Source organism: Neofelis nebulosa, chromosome 7, assembly GCF_028018385.1.
Source record: "Neofelis nebulosa isolate mNeoNeb1 chromosome 7, mNeoNeb1.pri, whole genome shotgun sequence".
In the NCBI taxonomy this organism is placed as follows: domain Eukaryota; kingdom Metazoa; phylum Chordata; class Mammalia; order Carnivora; family Felidae; genus Neofelis; species Neofelis nebulosa.
This window is the reverse complement of record NC_080788.1, coordinates 125,333,477-125,350,217: the sequence shown is the minus strand read 5'-3', so window position 1 is coordinate 125,350,217 and position 16,741 is coordinate 125,333,477. Positions and strand designations below refer to the sequence as shown.

Here is a 16,741-nt window from a genome sequence, read left to right as displayed (position 1 = left end):
GCACAGAGCTACCCTAAGATGACTGAAACATCTCATAAAACCACCTGCCTTGAAATGCTTTCTCTTGTCCAGATTAGAAATAGGGATTTTTAGAAATCTTAGAACTATTTTTAAAGTCTTTAATCTATGAATCTATGGTATACCTATTTTATATTCTCTTGCTCAACCTTTATAAATAAGGAGGTGAGCCTATTACAAAGATTTGTTTTCTTCATGCTATTATCAAGAAAACCAAATCATTCCAAGTCATCCTGCAAATTTCCTGGATCATCAGAAGTATAATCCAGCACCTGAATAAGTCACTGGGCACTTTCTTCCACTTCTGTCTCAAGAAATTCACACTCTATTCTCAGAAACAAAACTATTATGTATGTTGTGTTCTTTGGGAAAAGAAAGGATTTGGGTCTAAGTTGAAGTGTTGGCTCTATAATGCTTCCATGAATTAAAAAATAATATAAAATACATATCATATCTGACTCTGAAAGATCAAAAGGTAATCTTACTTCAAAATATGCATGAGGTAGAACCAGTGAGTTAAGAAGCTTTTTTTTTCTCCCTCCAATCAGTTGCCACACACATTTACATTTTAGGTTAAAACATATAAAAATAAGTGAATTCCATTATAAAACACATTCAGATTTCCAAAACTTCCTTACCAATTCAGGAACAAGCATTGCTCTATGTAGAAGAAGTGATGATGATGCTCCCTTACTAGCACTTTTTGAGAAACTTTTCTGTGATCTCTTCCTGAAGACAAGGTTTAACTAGCAGATTGATAATCAATAGAAAAACTCTTTGGAAATCAGCTCTTACACGGAATCTCTTTAATAGTAAGCCCATTTAATTATGTCAAAAAAATCAACAAGGGTTTCTTATTGTTGTTGATTGGATGGTTGTTTGACTATTATCATTAGCAGTTTCCCACTATAAGTTTTGCCCCCTTCGCCAGGTAAAAAGTGCAACTTATGACTTCCAGATGCAAACCACAGTTATCAGCCTTACATTTCGACTGAAAATTTGTTTTGCTCCTTTGTGAAGTTCCCTAGGGGTAAGGTTCAAAGTAGAAACAATAGAGGAGTGAGAAATAAAGGGAGGGCATTTCAAACCACATGTTACAAACAGAGAACAGAATCACAGAACGACAGCATAACAGTGGACTCCAAGACAAGATGGCAAGACAGATGTGCCAGACAAGAGACACATGCCTGACTGCTGTGTTGAGGAAAGCAAACACAAGAACAAAAGCATACAGATGTGTCGTGAGAGCAGCTCATGGGCCGCCGTGACCCAATGGAAATAATAAAAACGAGAACCCATGAAATTATAACTACAAAAGTTACCCCCACAATTCATACAACTGGACTTTCTGGGTTAGCCTGGATGTGTCACTTGGATGAAACACAAGATGGCATCGTTACAGCCATGCATTGGTGATGAAGGCCATGGTTAGTTGATTAGCTACAAAACTGTCACTGCATGCCACACAATGATCCTGGGCTTGTCCAGAAATAAAAGATACAACAAATATTCTACATCTGCAATAAAATTCTTTTTATGCCATCTGAAATTTGTGGACAGGGATGTGTTTCTCTGTTGTATCTGGATGTCTGTCTGTCTTTCCTTTTCTTTCTTTCTTTTTTTATTTCATGTTTTTTTCTGGCTCATCTGTCCTCCTTTCAATTAATTACATGGTCTTAAGGGGGGTGGGGAGTAAAGGCAAGTGGCCTGTGCAGATATGGGGAAAAATGAAAAGGGAAAAGGAAGGAAATTAAAGCAAAAAATATGTATAGGAGGAAGAAGAAGAAAACACAATGTTTCATTCTTTTGTACACAACTTTCTTGGATTTGCTGGGGTTTGTTTTGAACATAAATATAAATACTGGAGGGATATGCTGAAGGGGGAGAAATTAGAGATTAGGATGGCAAGAAAAGATTTTGTTGCCTTGTTTGTTTTGTATATGTATATATCTCTCAGTATTTAAAAAATGACTATAATTACTAATAAATATAGCAATGAGTTTAACATAGCCATAATGACCAAAATACTAAATATGAATCAAAACAAAATAAAGTAAATTGAACACCAAAAATTCATGCGGCACAAGATGAGGTGAAAACAGCAGAAAATGCTTTTCAAATGTATACAAGGTATATATCTATTTATATATATACACAGGAATGTGCATATATGGATAGATATATCTGTATAATTTTTTCTCTCCACCCCTCCCAAGGATAACTGAATTATGTAGTCATCATTGTAATTATGATACAGAAGGAAATAAAACCCAAAGAAAAGTTCACATGCTTTGCCAAGTTAAAACAGTATCATGCATGTCTATGTTGGCTGATGTAAAGATGATGGTGTGAATTTCTGTGTAAACACATGACTGATGGCAGGGACTGTTGTTAATCTCTGTTTACATTAGTCTAATATCACTTATACTGTGTCTACATATATATGGAGGGATAGGTACTATATATTTAGTATGCACACATATTATATATAAATATATATATATATATATACACACAGTATATATACTAGGACTTATGGGAGAAAAAATACAGAACAAAAACAAAGAAAAACTCATAAAAAACTTTCTTTAGAAACCCAATCCCTCTTTATTAATTTGGAGGATAGTTGGTGGGGGCAGGGGGAACGCTTGCTTAATGATTTCATTAAGCTCACATGTTATCAACTACTTGCATTGGCGTTTGAAATCAGGAAGTTCTCATGAGTTTGTCTTGGAATGCTCCCTTAGCCATGCCCATCCTTACCCTACTACCTAAGAAGCCCTGGACCTACACCATACTGTACATGTGTTCAAAGAGAAGTTTATTACTGAACTGTACTAATTTCTCAATCATAGAGAATCTGAAATTCTGTGCCCCCAAACTAAGATACAAAAGAATGATCTTTGGGGTTAAATGATTCTGTCACTGGTATCATCTTCTATGATTTTTCTTGCCCATCCTTAGATGGGGTATGCTATCGCTGAATTAGCAACATCTCCTCTGAGTTTGGATAACATTCTAGGAATTTCCATTCATCGTCCACACTGTTTCTTCCCTTTCTTTCCCTTCTTTCCTTTTTATTCCCTTTATTTTTGTATCTGTCTTCCCTAAAAGACTATGAACTCCTAGAGGTGTTATGTCTTATTTTTTTTTATTTAAAAAAATTTTTTTAACGTTTATTTATTTTTGAGACAGAGAGAGACAGAGCATGAACGGGGGAGGGTCAGAGAGAGGGAGACACAGATTCTGAAACAGGCTCCAGGCTCTGAGCTGAGCTGTCAGCACAGAGCCCGATGCGGGGCACGAACTCACGGACCGCGAGATCATGACCTGAACCGAAGTCGGCCACTTAACCAGCTGAGCCACCCAGCTGCCCCTTATTTTTGTTTTCCTATCACCTATTCTAGTGGCTACACATAGCAATCACTAAAAGTTATTGTACAAATGATTTCCAAAACTTTCAAATGGAAATGTGTACACTTACACATTGATCTCATTGATTCCCCTCCCTTGTCAACATACCACAAAATGTTGAGTAATGGAGATAAATGGAATTTTTATTTTTATCATTCTGGTTATTAGATTTACTGTTTTTGTTACGAAAAATAACTGTTTTGTTACCATGATAATGGTCAATCCATGAGTCACATATTTTCTGTATATCATGCCTGAGCTATCAATTGCCTACCAGCCAATTAGTAGGCTTTCCTATATATTTCTATTCTTACCCTAATTTAGCCTGGATCTAAAGATGTCAATAACTCTTTCCCTTTGTGTACACCAGACATGTATTATAACTCAAATGTAAAAGTGACTAAGGTCTATACCCAACAATGATTAATTAAATTAACGAAACTTAACATCTGTGTACATTCTTCTTAACAAAAGTAAAACCATTTTGAGATTACTTCCCATTATCCTTTTATTCGAAGTGTTTTAAAGTGGACTTGGGCTCCACGGTGGATTCTGGACATGTGACGCTCAAACATTCCTATGGCATTTTATTTATGCGTTGACTATGCTACTATACACTTGATTTCATTTAATTTAGGAAAATTTTTCCATGTGGCGATTCAAGATTTGTAAATAGAATTATCATGTCATGAGCCAATTTTTCCATGTGGAACAATATTTCTAAAATTGAATAAAAACCCAAATAAAATGTGCAAGTTGCTAATTCTTCAAGCTTGCTGAAAACACTAATGGCAAAATGTATTTCTATACACATATAAGATTAAAAATATCATATTTAATGTCGATGACCAGCACATTCAGTTTTTTTTAAACTATGGATTCTGAAAAAGAAGACTCTATTTCTTCTTATCCTTCTGATCTAAAATTATTATTGTCTTAACATTTCAGCTGCATTTTCCATGGTGTTCCAGCAAATAAAAACCTAAGGATTTGGTGAACTTTTAACAATTCAGCGCCAGATTTTCCTATTATAAATGCTGAGGCGTCTCAAACGGATAAAGATTAAGAACCCAGTTCCACCTGGAGAACATAAATAAGGCTATGCTCTTGGTGTTTTGCCAAATTTAAATTTCACCCACACTGGGTTGAATATTATAGTGCGACTAACAAAGAGGAACAAAGTAGCAACAACACCAAATGCAAATGTGAGGGCTGTAGATTTGAGGAGTAAAAACACAGCTGAGAACCACTCTGGGAAAAGTAATTATTTTGTGATCTCAAATTACTGCCAATAGTTTAAAGATCTCCCTCAATCCAACCATTAAGAAAATTGTTTAGCACAGGTCTATTGATGGATGGATCTGCTTCATCTTTACTTCCTTTTACTGTCTGCCCTCTGGTGGACGTACTGTCCCTTGAGATTTGATCAAAGGACATTTAACAAAAGTGGAGGCAAAACCCCTGGCTAATTGACAACTAGAAAAATGTATCCCTGTGTAATTGCCGGGTAAATCAATACTGTTGCTAATTGTTGCCATGCCCACTTCTCAGGTGTAAAAGGCATTTCTTTGTATTTTTCTCTCTGCTCTGTGACCCCTGCCCCAGGACTTTAGAATACTGAGATCATAAATATATAAAATTCAGAAAGTTGGTAATTTTTAATTATGTAAACGCTCACCTAAGAATACAGTGTTTTCTATTTCTAAAGATGGAGAGAGTGGGGATAGGAGCAGGAAGGGAGAGAAGGTATTTTTTACATTTAGGAAGTGACTTTCATCAATTTCTCTATGTTTCAGAATGGATTCCCACATTTTAAATCACAGATGTGAATTTACTAAAGATCTTAAGTGGAATTTGACTTCCATAATTTCATTTATCAAAAATCCCATTTTCTAGTGGTCATATAAATCCTCTCCAGCTTCTCTACTTTGTTGTTGCTGTTGGATCCAAAGAGGTGAGAACAATGAAATAGGAATTTACAGCATGATTTAATATCAACAGAAGTGTGCTTGGGAAAAAAAGGGTTTGTATGCAAAGACAAAGTCTGAGATATTAAATAGATACTGACTTCCTTTGTGGGGAATGCAATTCATGTGCACAAATTAGGAAAGTTAAAACCCTAACCCCCAATTTTAAGTCCTGAAATAGCTATTCAAATATTCTTCTGCATATTTTCATTTGATGCAAATACCTTCATTATGATTTTATAAACTTTTGTACCAGGATTCTCCCACAGAGGGTCATGACACTGAGGCTTTTCTTTCTGGGAAGCAACTTTACTCATGCCAGCTGGTCTCAGTTGGGTTCATATGGAAGAACTGAGCCCCAATCACCGTGTGGTATAGTTTTTTATACATTTTCTATTTCTTTGTCTCCCATATATGGGAACACACAAACATGCAGTCTGATTAGGTGGTCTCAGGTTACAAGGTCATGAGGGAGGTCACATGCTCACTCTTACAGCCTGGTTGCTTTGAGGTTTTGTGTGTGTGTGTGTGTGTGTGTGTGTGTGTGTGTGTGTGTGTGTGTGTGTTTCCTCCTCACATTCCTTAGGGAGGGGAACCTACCACAGTTTCAATGCTGGTTTCTCAAAGTAAATGTTCAGAAAATGTAATTTTACCTGTGACTCATTATAAAAAGTAGAGGATTTTTTTTTAAGAAATGTGGATTTTGTTAAGGTGATATTTATTTGCATGGAATCATATATTTTAAATAATTCAACAGGTTTTATTTGGCTCTTTAAAGGCAGATGAAGTTAGAGGTAAGAAATATCTCCAACTTTAATGTAAGATTATGAGGTATGTTGAGGGTCATATAAATTCAGTCAAATACTAACTGAGCTTTCACTCTCTGTGTGGCTCTAACGGTGCAGGGGTTTTTTGTTTGTTCGTTTTTTACTCATTCCATCCAGAGAAAATTTGAGACCCATTAGACCTAAAGGTTTCTCGACTATCATCAGCCAAAGTCCAAAAAAATTTAAGTGGTCCCTCAAGATGATATAACTAAGCTACACAAATGAGCGTGATCTCTAAGTGCCAAAGTGAGTTGTGGGCACGAAAGGCAGTTGCTTACATCTGACTCAAAACCAGAAGCTTTAAAATCCATTTTGATTTGAAGATTAAAAATAAAAATAATTTCATTTAAAATTTGATGCCCAAATGAAAACAAAAGTTGTTGAATAGAGCAAATTCTAAATTATGCAAATTTATGAAAAATAAGAGCTTCTAGTGAACCTAAATAATCAGGAAAGAATCAGTAGAAGTTAAATGCCTTATAACTGAGACAGCTAGAAAATCCTCAACTTGCCAACAAAATGAGAGAAGACAAGGTAATTGTTAAATAAGATAAAACAAGGCCTGGGTAATTAACCAAACTGAGTGTATTTCCATCAAACATCAGGCCTGGAAAGAGTAAAATTTGAGAAACTGAGGCAGTGAATTAGAATGTTCAAACCCAAAATTTTAATCTCAATATTCACACAGAATCTCAGAGTAATCATATATGCCGAAGAGATCCAAATATTGCCATTATTATCTGTTGTTGCATGGGCAATGAAAGATTTCTCTTTAGGCAGGGCAAACCTAGCCCCAGAAACAACTGGCTTACATTTTTCTGATTTTTAACCCACACTGTTTTGGGAAGATGTGAAGGCTATGGAGATATTTCTCATGGGATGCAGAAGAGGGCTTTGTATCTCTATGTAACATTCCTCAGTGTTAATCAGGCCTCCAGGGTAAAATCTCTTCATCAGTTAGGAATATCTACCTCCTTTCTGTATTAAACATGCTTCTGACATATTTCCCTGTATATCTGAATCACTTATCAGGAATACTTTATGGAGTAAATAAATTTAGAAAGAAGAAATGCTCCTTCTTCAAATGTGATGAGTTGAATAATCCCAGGCAGAAGGGATCAATATTAGTCTCTTACAGGTACATGTTAGCTCCTTCAGGGTAAACACTCTGTCACCTACTTTATTTATATGTCCCCTCCTACATCCCCTCAGAGAACACAACAGATTGTTTTAAAAACAGCTTTTATCTCCCACCTGCCCCATGTAATTATATTACTCAAGAAATGCTGGCATTGAATTTCTGTCCTCTGCTTTTGAATCAGATGAAACACCTGTGCAGCCACTAAAAAAGCAAATGGACTTAGTTTGGGGCCATTCAAGTGTGGGCCTGTTCAAGTTCAATACCAAATGGCAATATACACCCACAACCTGGGAAGCTGTACTCATGAATCAGATCTGGAAACCCCCTCTGTTTTGTTATGGAGGTTGCTATGGAAATGACTTAGCATAAGAGGCAGGGAAGTAGTAGGGGAAGACAGGGGTAATATTTTGGAATGGTCAAGTCTTAATTTTTATGAGAAGACTTAAAATCTAAAGGTTTGATCAACATTGTTGCATATATACAGATATCTCTGCTATGAAAGCAAGAAAACCAGAGAAAGGATAAATAGAAAAATCCAAATTAAAGTCTAGATATCTGAAACTATTGGCCATGAAATCAGTTAACTTAACATATGTATTGGGGAACATGTCATATATATATCTGAATTCCTAAGACGGGGCACATGCCTAACACACAGTTAACTCAAAAAATACTTGCTGAACTGAATTATTTTGGAGAGGTAATTTAGGTAGCAAAGCTCCTAATTCTACTTTCCAACAGCTCATTTATGAAAATTATTAGAACAGGAGGGCCTCAATTCTAGAGATACACTGTACCCTGCCCTAGCACTCAGAAATACTGACTGAATGAATGCATGAATTAATGAGTGAATAAAAACTTGGTGTCCAAGTTCTGGTATAGACTGGATGTATCTAACCTCCAGTATTATTAAAGCCTCATGTAGTACATTATTGTCTAATAATCTGGAAAAAAAATCTGACCACCAGGCCACAGTTGCTTTCCTTCTACACAACTGAGCTCCGAAAGAAACAGGTCACACTCCAAAATGCAAAGGTCCTACCTATTATTATATCCCTATGTAATGCTAAAAATTGGAACCCACAGAACTTCCTGGATTCAAAGCCACTTGCAAGACACCAGTCAGTCCTTCAACAAAATTTGAGAAAATGTAAATCATCTTGGGGTAAGAATTGGAAGGTTTTTTCTTTGGTTATATTATTTTTTTTCACAAACCTTGAATTTCTCCAGAATTAGCAAAAGAAAATGTTTAATGGCTCACCTCTTTTTTTAAAGAAAAGAAAAAAAATCAAGCAAACCAAAGAATCAACTAGAATATTCTATTTCTCTTAGCCTTTGCAGAAATAAGATCTTGACCCAACTCCAGCTTTTAACTCTATTAAACATACACAGAAATTCGATGATATCTGTTCTCTATTATATATATATAAATGTTTAACTTATAGCAAGTCTCAAAACAGACGACTTGGAAAAATTGATAGGAAATAATCAGGGACTGCAGTTGCCTGCTGGACATTATATCATATATAGCTCACTATAAAGAAAGACCATAAAAAGATCAAAATGTATCTGGGTGCAAATGGGGAACACACTGAAGCATCAAGTTGCCAACTCTCAACTTCAGCACAATAGATACATTTTGAAGCATCTCAGCTATTGACATGGCATGGTTCAGTACTAATTTTGTTTTTACTAAGCTATAATACTGCACAATTTCTCTAAACGCACAATGAACAAAATTAGTATAAATATAATACCATGTTAACTGCTGTTGAAATCCCATGGAAAATGTATGTATGTATGTGTGTATGTATGTATGTATTTATTATTTATTTATTTATTATTTATTTATTTATTTATTTATTTATTTATTTATTTATTTATTTATTTATGTTTGGTTTTGGCTTCCGGTTTTGTTTGCCAGCAGACTCAGAACAATTCATGAGGCTTAAATTACCTTTATAGTTCCACTTTGGGTTCATGGTGTTTTGATGTTATTTCTGTATAGACATCTTCATGATCCCACACCCTGTCAATTTCATAACTGCCAGTGGCTGCTGTACTTTTCTTGTTCCCATAGTTAAGCTGGGTGTCTGATTTCTCAAAGTTAGGCGGCACACCATGGCTTTTTCTTTAGTTTTCAGGAAATAACTTTAAATTTCCCTGGGATCTTATCTGCTCCTTCCATGGGATTTGATGCTTTTGATTATATATGAATATTTATATATGTATGCTTATACATATATAGATATAGGAAATACACACATTAACACACTATAATATATATATAAAACACATGTATATTCACATATATGTATGTATTGTTTTTTGCAAATGTAAAAAGAAAGCAAGCAAAACAAGACTGACCTAACCTACCTGTACTCGGCTCACACTCAACGAAGTCCTCATCATCGCTTGAACATTCAGCAGATGAAACAAGGTCATCTGATGTTGGCTGTGCGTGTCAAAGGAAAAATAATGGGGTGGGGGAAGAGAGAGGAGAGAGAGATAAGGAAACCCATGAACAAAAGCATCAAAGACTTATCACTATGTCTTGCCTTCCATCATTATTACTCTTTCTCTTCTCTAAAGAGGGCATGCTGTAGGATAAAGAATTTTAAACTCTTGTGTGGCTGTGAATGGTTATGGGGTCAGACAACCTGTATGGGTTTTATGAGGAGGTGAAAGACTCAGAGTGGTTCCAGGAGGCTCAAGATCATCCCATCCCCATAACTCACATTGTACAGCCTAACTCTATTTCTGACTGTAATTTCAATTTTGAGAATCCAAAGGGCAGGAGAAGGGCTATGCAAATTTTGGACAATACACGAGTGCAAGCCAGCACGGAAAGGCACTGCGAGCTTTGAGAGGGTTTCAATGCATATGGCATGTGGTCTCAAGTGTATGATTTGGTGGTTGTGAATCTATAGGCTGGCATAATTAATGAATGCTGAGGAATGCAGTCTGTTCAGGAACAGTATAATGGCTTTTCTCGCTAGCAGCGATCTCTTCGTGTAATTGCTGCAATTAACTGAATTAGTAATGTAGGCCAGCAGAGAAATACCACATGACAGCCTCTGGACACAGGTAGGGCTGTTTCTGAGGACAGCAGAAAAAAATGTAGTTGCAACAATAGTAACTCAATTTGAAACATTTTCTTTTTTCTATTCGATCCTGCAGAAACTCCCCAGTGCCAGGGAATCTGCTGCAAGAAATACAGAAAACTGTATGTATAGGTAGTAGGAAGGGCCTTTGCGATACAGGAGATGAGAAGACTATTTTCTGTACCTGATACATATTGCAGGCACAATAAATACTACTGAATAATTAATCTACAGATCTTATGTCCTGCTATGTGCATGAGAGTACTCAATACACAGTTGTTCAATAAATGCTCATTTCTTTCCCACCTTGATATTAATAATGTTAACTGACTTGCTGATTTTATTATTCTCAGTGCACTGAAGTCTGAATCCATATTCAAGAGGAAAAGCAATTACAAGCCAGATGCTGAGCTAGACATGTATATATATTTATTACAGTTATTATTAATTGATTAGATATAATTCTCACAACAATCCTTTGGGATGGATATAATTATTATACTTTTAAGGAGAACTGAAGTTCAGAAAGGACACACGGCTAGTAAGAAATAGGATTTGAACAGATATAGCTTAGTCAAAGTCTGTACTTGTGGCTCACATAGACTTCTTTTACACCTCTTCTTACATGATGTTAATTACGGACTGAACTCTGTCTTACAAAATTAAAACACTGCAGTTTTAAGCCCCCAGTACCTCAGAATATGACAAATATTTGGAGATAGGGTCTGTGTTAAAATGAGATCATTAGGGTAAGCCAAATCAAATATGACCGGGGTCCTTAATAAAAAGATGAAATTAGGACACAGACATGCACAGAGGGATGACTGTGTGAAGCCACAGGGAGAAGACAGCCATCTATAAGCCAAGAAAAGAGTTCTCAGAAAAAAAACAACAACCCTGCTGACACCTTGACCTTGAACTTCCAGCTCCCACAACTGTGAGAAAATAAATTTCTGTTGTTTAAGCCGCTCAGTCTGTGCTACTTTGTTATGGCAGTCCTAGCAAAGAAATGAACACGACAACCCATATGCTTAGTATTTCCAGACAACATCCTTTTTGAAGTACACACGCTAAGCATAGAATTACTGGGCACAACAAAGATTAGTAGAAAAACCACACTAGGTAATTGATTTCGCTTAATTGACAGTGGTAGAGAGGTGCCTTAAACCATGTCATTGATCTTGATTCTACATTGGACAGGGAGATACTTCAACCCCTGCTCCTCCTCCAAGTAAATAGAAAAAAGGATTTTCAAACATACTTTTTTTTTTTTTCAATTAGACAGTACTGAAGTGTGCATTTCACTTCCAGCAAATCCAAACTGGCAGTTGTGTCCTAGAGCCACCATGTTTTTGCAGTAGAGACAGAGATGGTGGGCACACCTCCTTGGGAGTTTCCCAGTGTGTGTGGGCCTGTACAGGGCCCACTTTCAGTTACTGAGGGAAGGGAAGTGGTAAGGGAACACACGTCAACTGTGCAAATGCAGAGGCAATCATAAGAGGCAAACAGCATTTTTGCAAGGGTCACAATCATTCTTTGATAGTTCCAAAGCATGAGTTGTGCATGGGGGGGAAGACCTCCCTCAAGGAAGCAAAAATTGTTTTGGGTGTGTAGGGGGGATGGATCTCAGGTATTAAAATGGTTTCTGACCTGTCAAAAAGCCCACAGTGCTTAAACAAATAGACAGTATATCTGTGGTATTAAAATTTTATGGGACGAGGGCAATTAGGGAAAAAAAAGATTGCTTAAAAAATTCCTCAGAGGATGGTAATAAAAAAGAGGCCTAGAACACACTTCAAAAGTATAATCAATTATACTTGTTGGTGACTTCATTATAAGGACCTTGCAGAATGGCCTGTATGTGGCATAACTAGCATAGGTTCCTGGTACTGAGTGAACGCTAGTGGGTTAAATGAAAACCTAGCGAACTCATCCCAAGAACTGAAAGCCAGGCAATAAAATGTAAGGTCATTCAGAATGTGAGAAAGCAATGCATAACTCCCACAGAAACCAAAAAAGGCATTAGTGAAACATGAATGGAAACTTTTAACAATTATAAGAAAGTTGTAGCCATTTTGATGAGGCAAAGATATGACATAGAGTTTCTTTTCAGGAAGAGTACCAGACTCTGAGGTTGAAAGATATTTACTATTTTCCCCTCAGCTTTCCCCTGCCTCCTCTAGTACTGCACAAGTTCTCCCCGCTACAGTGTTTTGGGTGACACTGTCCCCAGCACTCTCTTTCCCTATCTTCACCTCCACTTGTGTCCCCCAGATGGGGCTCAACCACCAATGTACACCCCACACATACACTCTTCCACATTTTTACTCCCTTTATCCCCAGTAAACTGACCCTGTGTCTTACTTCCCAGAGATTTTATTTCTGCTGATCTTCTATATGAATATGCATGAATACAATGTTCCTCCAGAAACAGAAGTACATTTTACCAGTAGTTCCTATTAATAGTGGCTAGACTTCAAGGAGGGTCCATGACAGGCAGTCTAGCAGACCACAGAGTGAGCAGGACTGACTCTTCACTGAGCACAGCTGTGACTCTCAGCTCCTACACTTATAGTCAGTGACCAGGGGTTGAGTTACTTCCCTTCTCCAAGCCTCAATGTTTCCATCTATAAATTGGGATAAACATAGTGTCTTGTCATCAATTTAAGTGACAAGTTAAAAGCGAAGCTCTGTTCCTGGTATATGGTATACACTCAGTAAGTAGAAGCAGGGTGCCTGGGTGGCTCAGGTGGTTAAGTGTCTGACTCTTGATTTTGGCTCAGGTTATGATCTCATTGTTAGTGAGAACGAGCCCCACGTCAGACTCTGCACTGACAGCACAGAGCCTGCTTGGGATTCTCTCTCTCCCTCTCTCTCTGGCCCTACCCTGCACGTGCGTGCACACCCTCTCTCAAAATAAATAAATTTTAAATAAAATAAGTAAATATTAGCTAAGACTAAGTCAATCAATCAATCAATCAATCAATCAATAACAGCAATGCCAAGCCTAGTTGCCATTCCTAGTTTAAATAAAGTTTCCATCCACCTATGCATTCTATCTCCAAATATTCATCCCCTTTAGAACCATTCTTTCCTGGGGCACCTGGGTGGCGCAGTCGGTTAAGCGTCCGACTTCACCCAGGTCACGATCTCACGGTCCGTGAGTTCGAGCCCCGCGTCAGGCTCTGGGCTGCTGGCTCAGAGCCTGGAGTCTGTTTCCGATTCTGTGTCTCCCTCTCTCTCTGTCCCTCCCCCGTTCATGCTCTGTCTCTCTCTGTCCCAAAAATAAATAAAACGTTGAAAAAAAGAACTATTCTTTCTTACTGATAATTCATTAACTCCACTTTCATTCATCACCTCTGGTTGCATCTGTCATGAAGAGTGATAAAGAAAAATACACTCATAGAGATGCCAAGAGAGCTTAAAAATCACTGGAAGATAATCTGTTTCCCATGGCTCTGGGTCCAGACAATTTGTGTGGGTTTTATGTGAAGTCAGCCCCTTCCTTTCAGTCCCTCAGACCCCATCATCACCAATTACAGCCACTGCCAATGAAATTCCCAAAGCCATAACAAACATCTCAATCCCCTCATTGCCCAACGCAGTAACCAATGTTTGCCTGGAGAACCTGGCATCCAATGCTACCACGCCTGCCACAGAACACTGTGGTTTCAGAAATCCTGGCTCTGCCAGGGGCAGTAAGCTTTGATTTGCAAAGGACTCAGGATTTAGAACACTATATTTAGGGATTAAAAATTTTTTTTTACTACTCCTATCCCTGACATTAAAAAAAAAATCCCCAAATTACAAACCAGAGTTTTGGGATCATATGTACTTAGAATCACCTCCTAAAGTAATGACAATATGATCCAAAATCACTCTTGGAAAACCCAAGGCTTTCTTTTAGTAGCTCTTTAATTTTCTTGTCTCTTTCCCTACATAGAAGTAAATGCAGGGTCTAACTCTGAACTTTGGGGAAAAAGGCACACTCTTCGACTATTGGTTCCCATGGCTGGTGAATTATGTTTCACTATTGCAGACACATACAGAATCAGGATCTAATTATTATGAATAGAATGGAACTACGGAATTTTATCTTTAAATAAAATACAGTAGTATTACCAGTTTGTGTGTGTTTCCTACAATGATAACCATTTTTCATAATTACTCATAATCCTTAGAGAAAAGGAAAAGTTAGTACTCTTGAGAAGATATTTGAACTTTCTAGAATCATGCTTACTAATAACATTTACCACTTATTAAATACTTGCTATACTCAGATGTCAACTAAGCAGTTAACACGTATTAAAACTTTTAGTACTCATAATAACCAAGGGTGTGGACATTTGTAGTGACATCTGCTATTTTTAACTGCCCACCATCCATGCTCCTTCAGGGAAGAGTACTGCTTTAGAAGTTCTTCCATTTGTATAGTTATGCTGGGAATGCTTATCAAGGGCCTTCTATGTCATCCTCATATCTTTCCCTCACAACGATTGCCTAAAGCTCTCATAGTCCCCAATGGCTGAACTTAAGATATTTACACATTATGGTTCCCATATATCAAATGTCCACATTATACGTAAGTCCCTCAAGAAAGAATACAAGATCAGTGACCGCCTCCGAACCAAATAGTTTGATAGTGGATGGACTCCCAAATCCACCATCTATGCTATATGACTATATCATCAAAGTGCTTTATTCATCTTTCATCCATTCACTTATTACTGTAATAAATATTTACTGAACACCTATGTGTTAAGCACTGTAACTGTTATGAGGGATAAAGTGATAGATAAACCATAGTTCCTCTGCTCTGGGGATTCACAGTCTCTGAAGAGAGGACCAAGTAGACAGGCAAACTTGACAGGGTAAACTGAATGCCTTGAAAAGAGTAAGCATAAGGTGCTAAGAGAGCAAATGGCAGGGGTGGGGGGGGGTGGTAATGAGCCCTGAGGGACAGGAAGCCCTGAAGCAGGGAAAATGGAGAGCTGCTGGTGGAGGAGAAGGGCATTCTAGATGAAATCAACAGTCTTTGCAAAGGCTCAGAGGCATGAAGAAGCACAGTCTACTGGTATACCCAGGAGTAGTACAGGGGTGAAATGATGTACCAGCATGACAGAACAACAGCTACCTGAGTTATCCTGTTGTTTTTGAAAACTCAGATAATGAGCATGAATTTCATATCCTGTCTGGTCAGACATCTCTCCTTCCCCTCCCCACATCTCATCAGCATCAACCGGCACCTTTCCTTTGGAAGCTCATATACATGGTTCCAGAACATCATGCATGGGTCTCGCTGTGCCATCCCTCCACAGTGCGGATTAAAGATCTTACTTTGCCTTCTCAAGAGCAGGAAAATGTTCTTCTGTCCCTGTGTATTAGCCAAGTCCCATATTAAAAATAATAATTCATATTACTCCATTTAAAAATACATATTGCATATTTTTAATCCATATGTTGAAATTACTTGGTTCTGTATTAGGATTCATAAAACTAAAGATAGGTATTATAATAACTTTCAATAAAATATCTGTCTGGAAGGAGTCCCCTTTATTCTTTTCTTGAAAGATTTTTTTATTGCATTTGTATTCTTTTTTTTTCTACCAATGTTTATTGAAATTACCTTAGAATAAACTGGGACAGAAGAAAGATCAAAACTCTACCCACCAGGTAAATTTATAGGTATATTTACCTTCCAATTCCCTCAGCTTCACAGAACTGGCTTCTCATTTTCCTCCAGTGAGTTATTGTTTCTGTAATCACCTGCTTCTAATTATTTAGTCTGAAGGGGTCTACTCATCTCAGCACAGGGGCGGCTCTACTTCATTCTTCATTGCTATCTGTTATTTGGCATGGAGAAAAATGTCTGCTACCATGGTCAGAACAGCTCGAGGTAGATTCGCCATGTGCCCTCCTTCCTGCCCAGATGCCTGTTTGTGACTTCAAATTCCAACCTTTAGCCCTTTATCTTATACTGAGAAGAGGCTAATCATTTGGGGGGGATAATCATTTTTCTCCGCCCAGCTCCTTGGAAGCACAGTTATTTGACCGAGATTAAGCGCAAGATAAAATAAGTCTTGCCACAGAACAGCTTTATGAAATTATAAATAACACACTCAAGAATGATGATCGCCTTTCTTCCAGTGAAAAAGGAAAAGAGAAAGGCTCATAAATATTCTGAAGTCCCACAGAAAACAGCCATACATCTCTGCAGCTGCTTCATGCTGAAAAGAATTCAATTCCTTAAAATACTTGGTGTTTTAGTTT

The 16,741-nt window shown here is 37.4% G+C and overlaps 1 protein-coding gene across 37 annotated transcripts in view; it reads right to left on the bottom strand.

Annotated features, from left to right (window-relative positions):
- The window catches only part of NRXN3 (neurexin 3), a 1,582,316-nt gene that overhangs the window by 49,775 nt on the left and 1,515,800 nt on the right, over window positions 1–16,741 (bottom strand). For 20 of the 37 annotated variants that reach the window (XR_009264656.1, XM_058739879.1, XM_058739868.1 and 17 more), the window contains one exon: window positions 9,735–9,822. Coding sequence is in view for 35 of the 37 variants with exons in the window: in XM_058739879.1 (XP_058595862.1) it covers window positions 9,735–9,822 (88 nt within the window). In the remaining 2 variants the exon portion in view is untranslated. The remainder of the gene's footprint in view (window positions 1–9,734; window positions 9,823–16,741) is intronic. The other 17 variants (XR_009264657.1, XM_058739880.1, XM_058739883.1 and 14 more) reach the window with 1 other exon arrangement.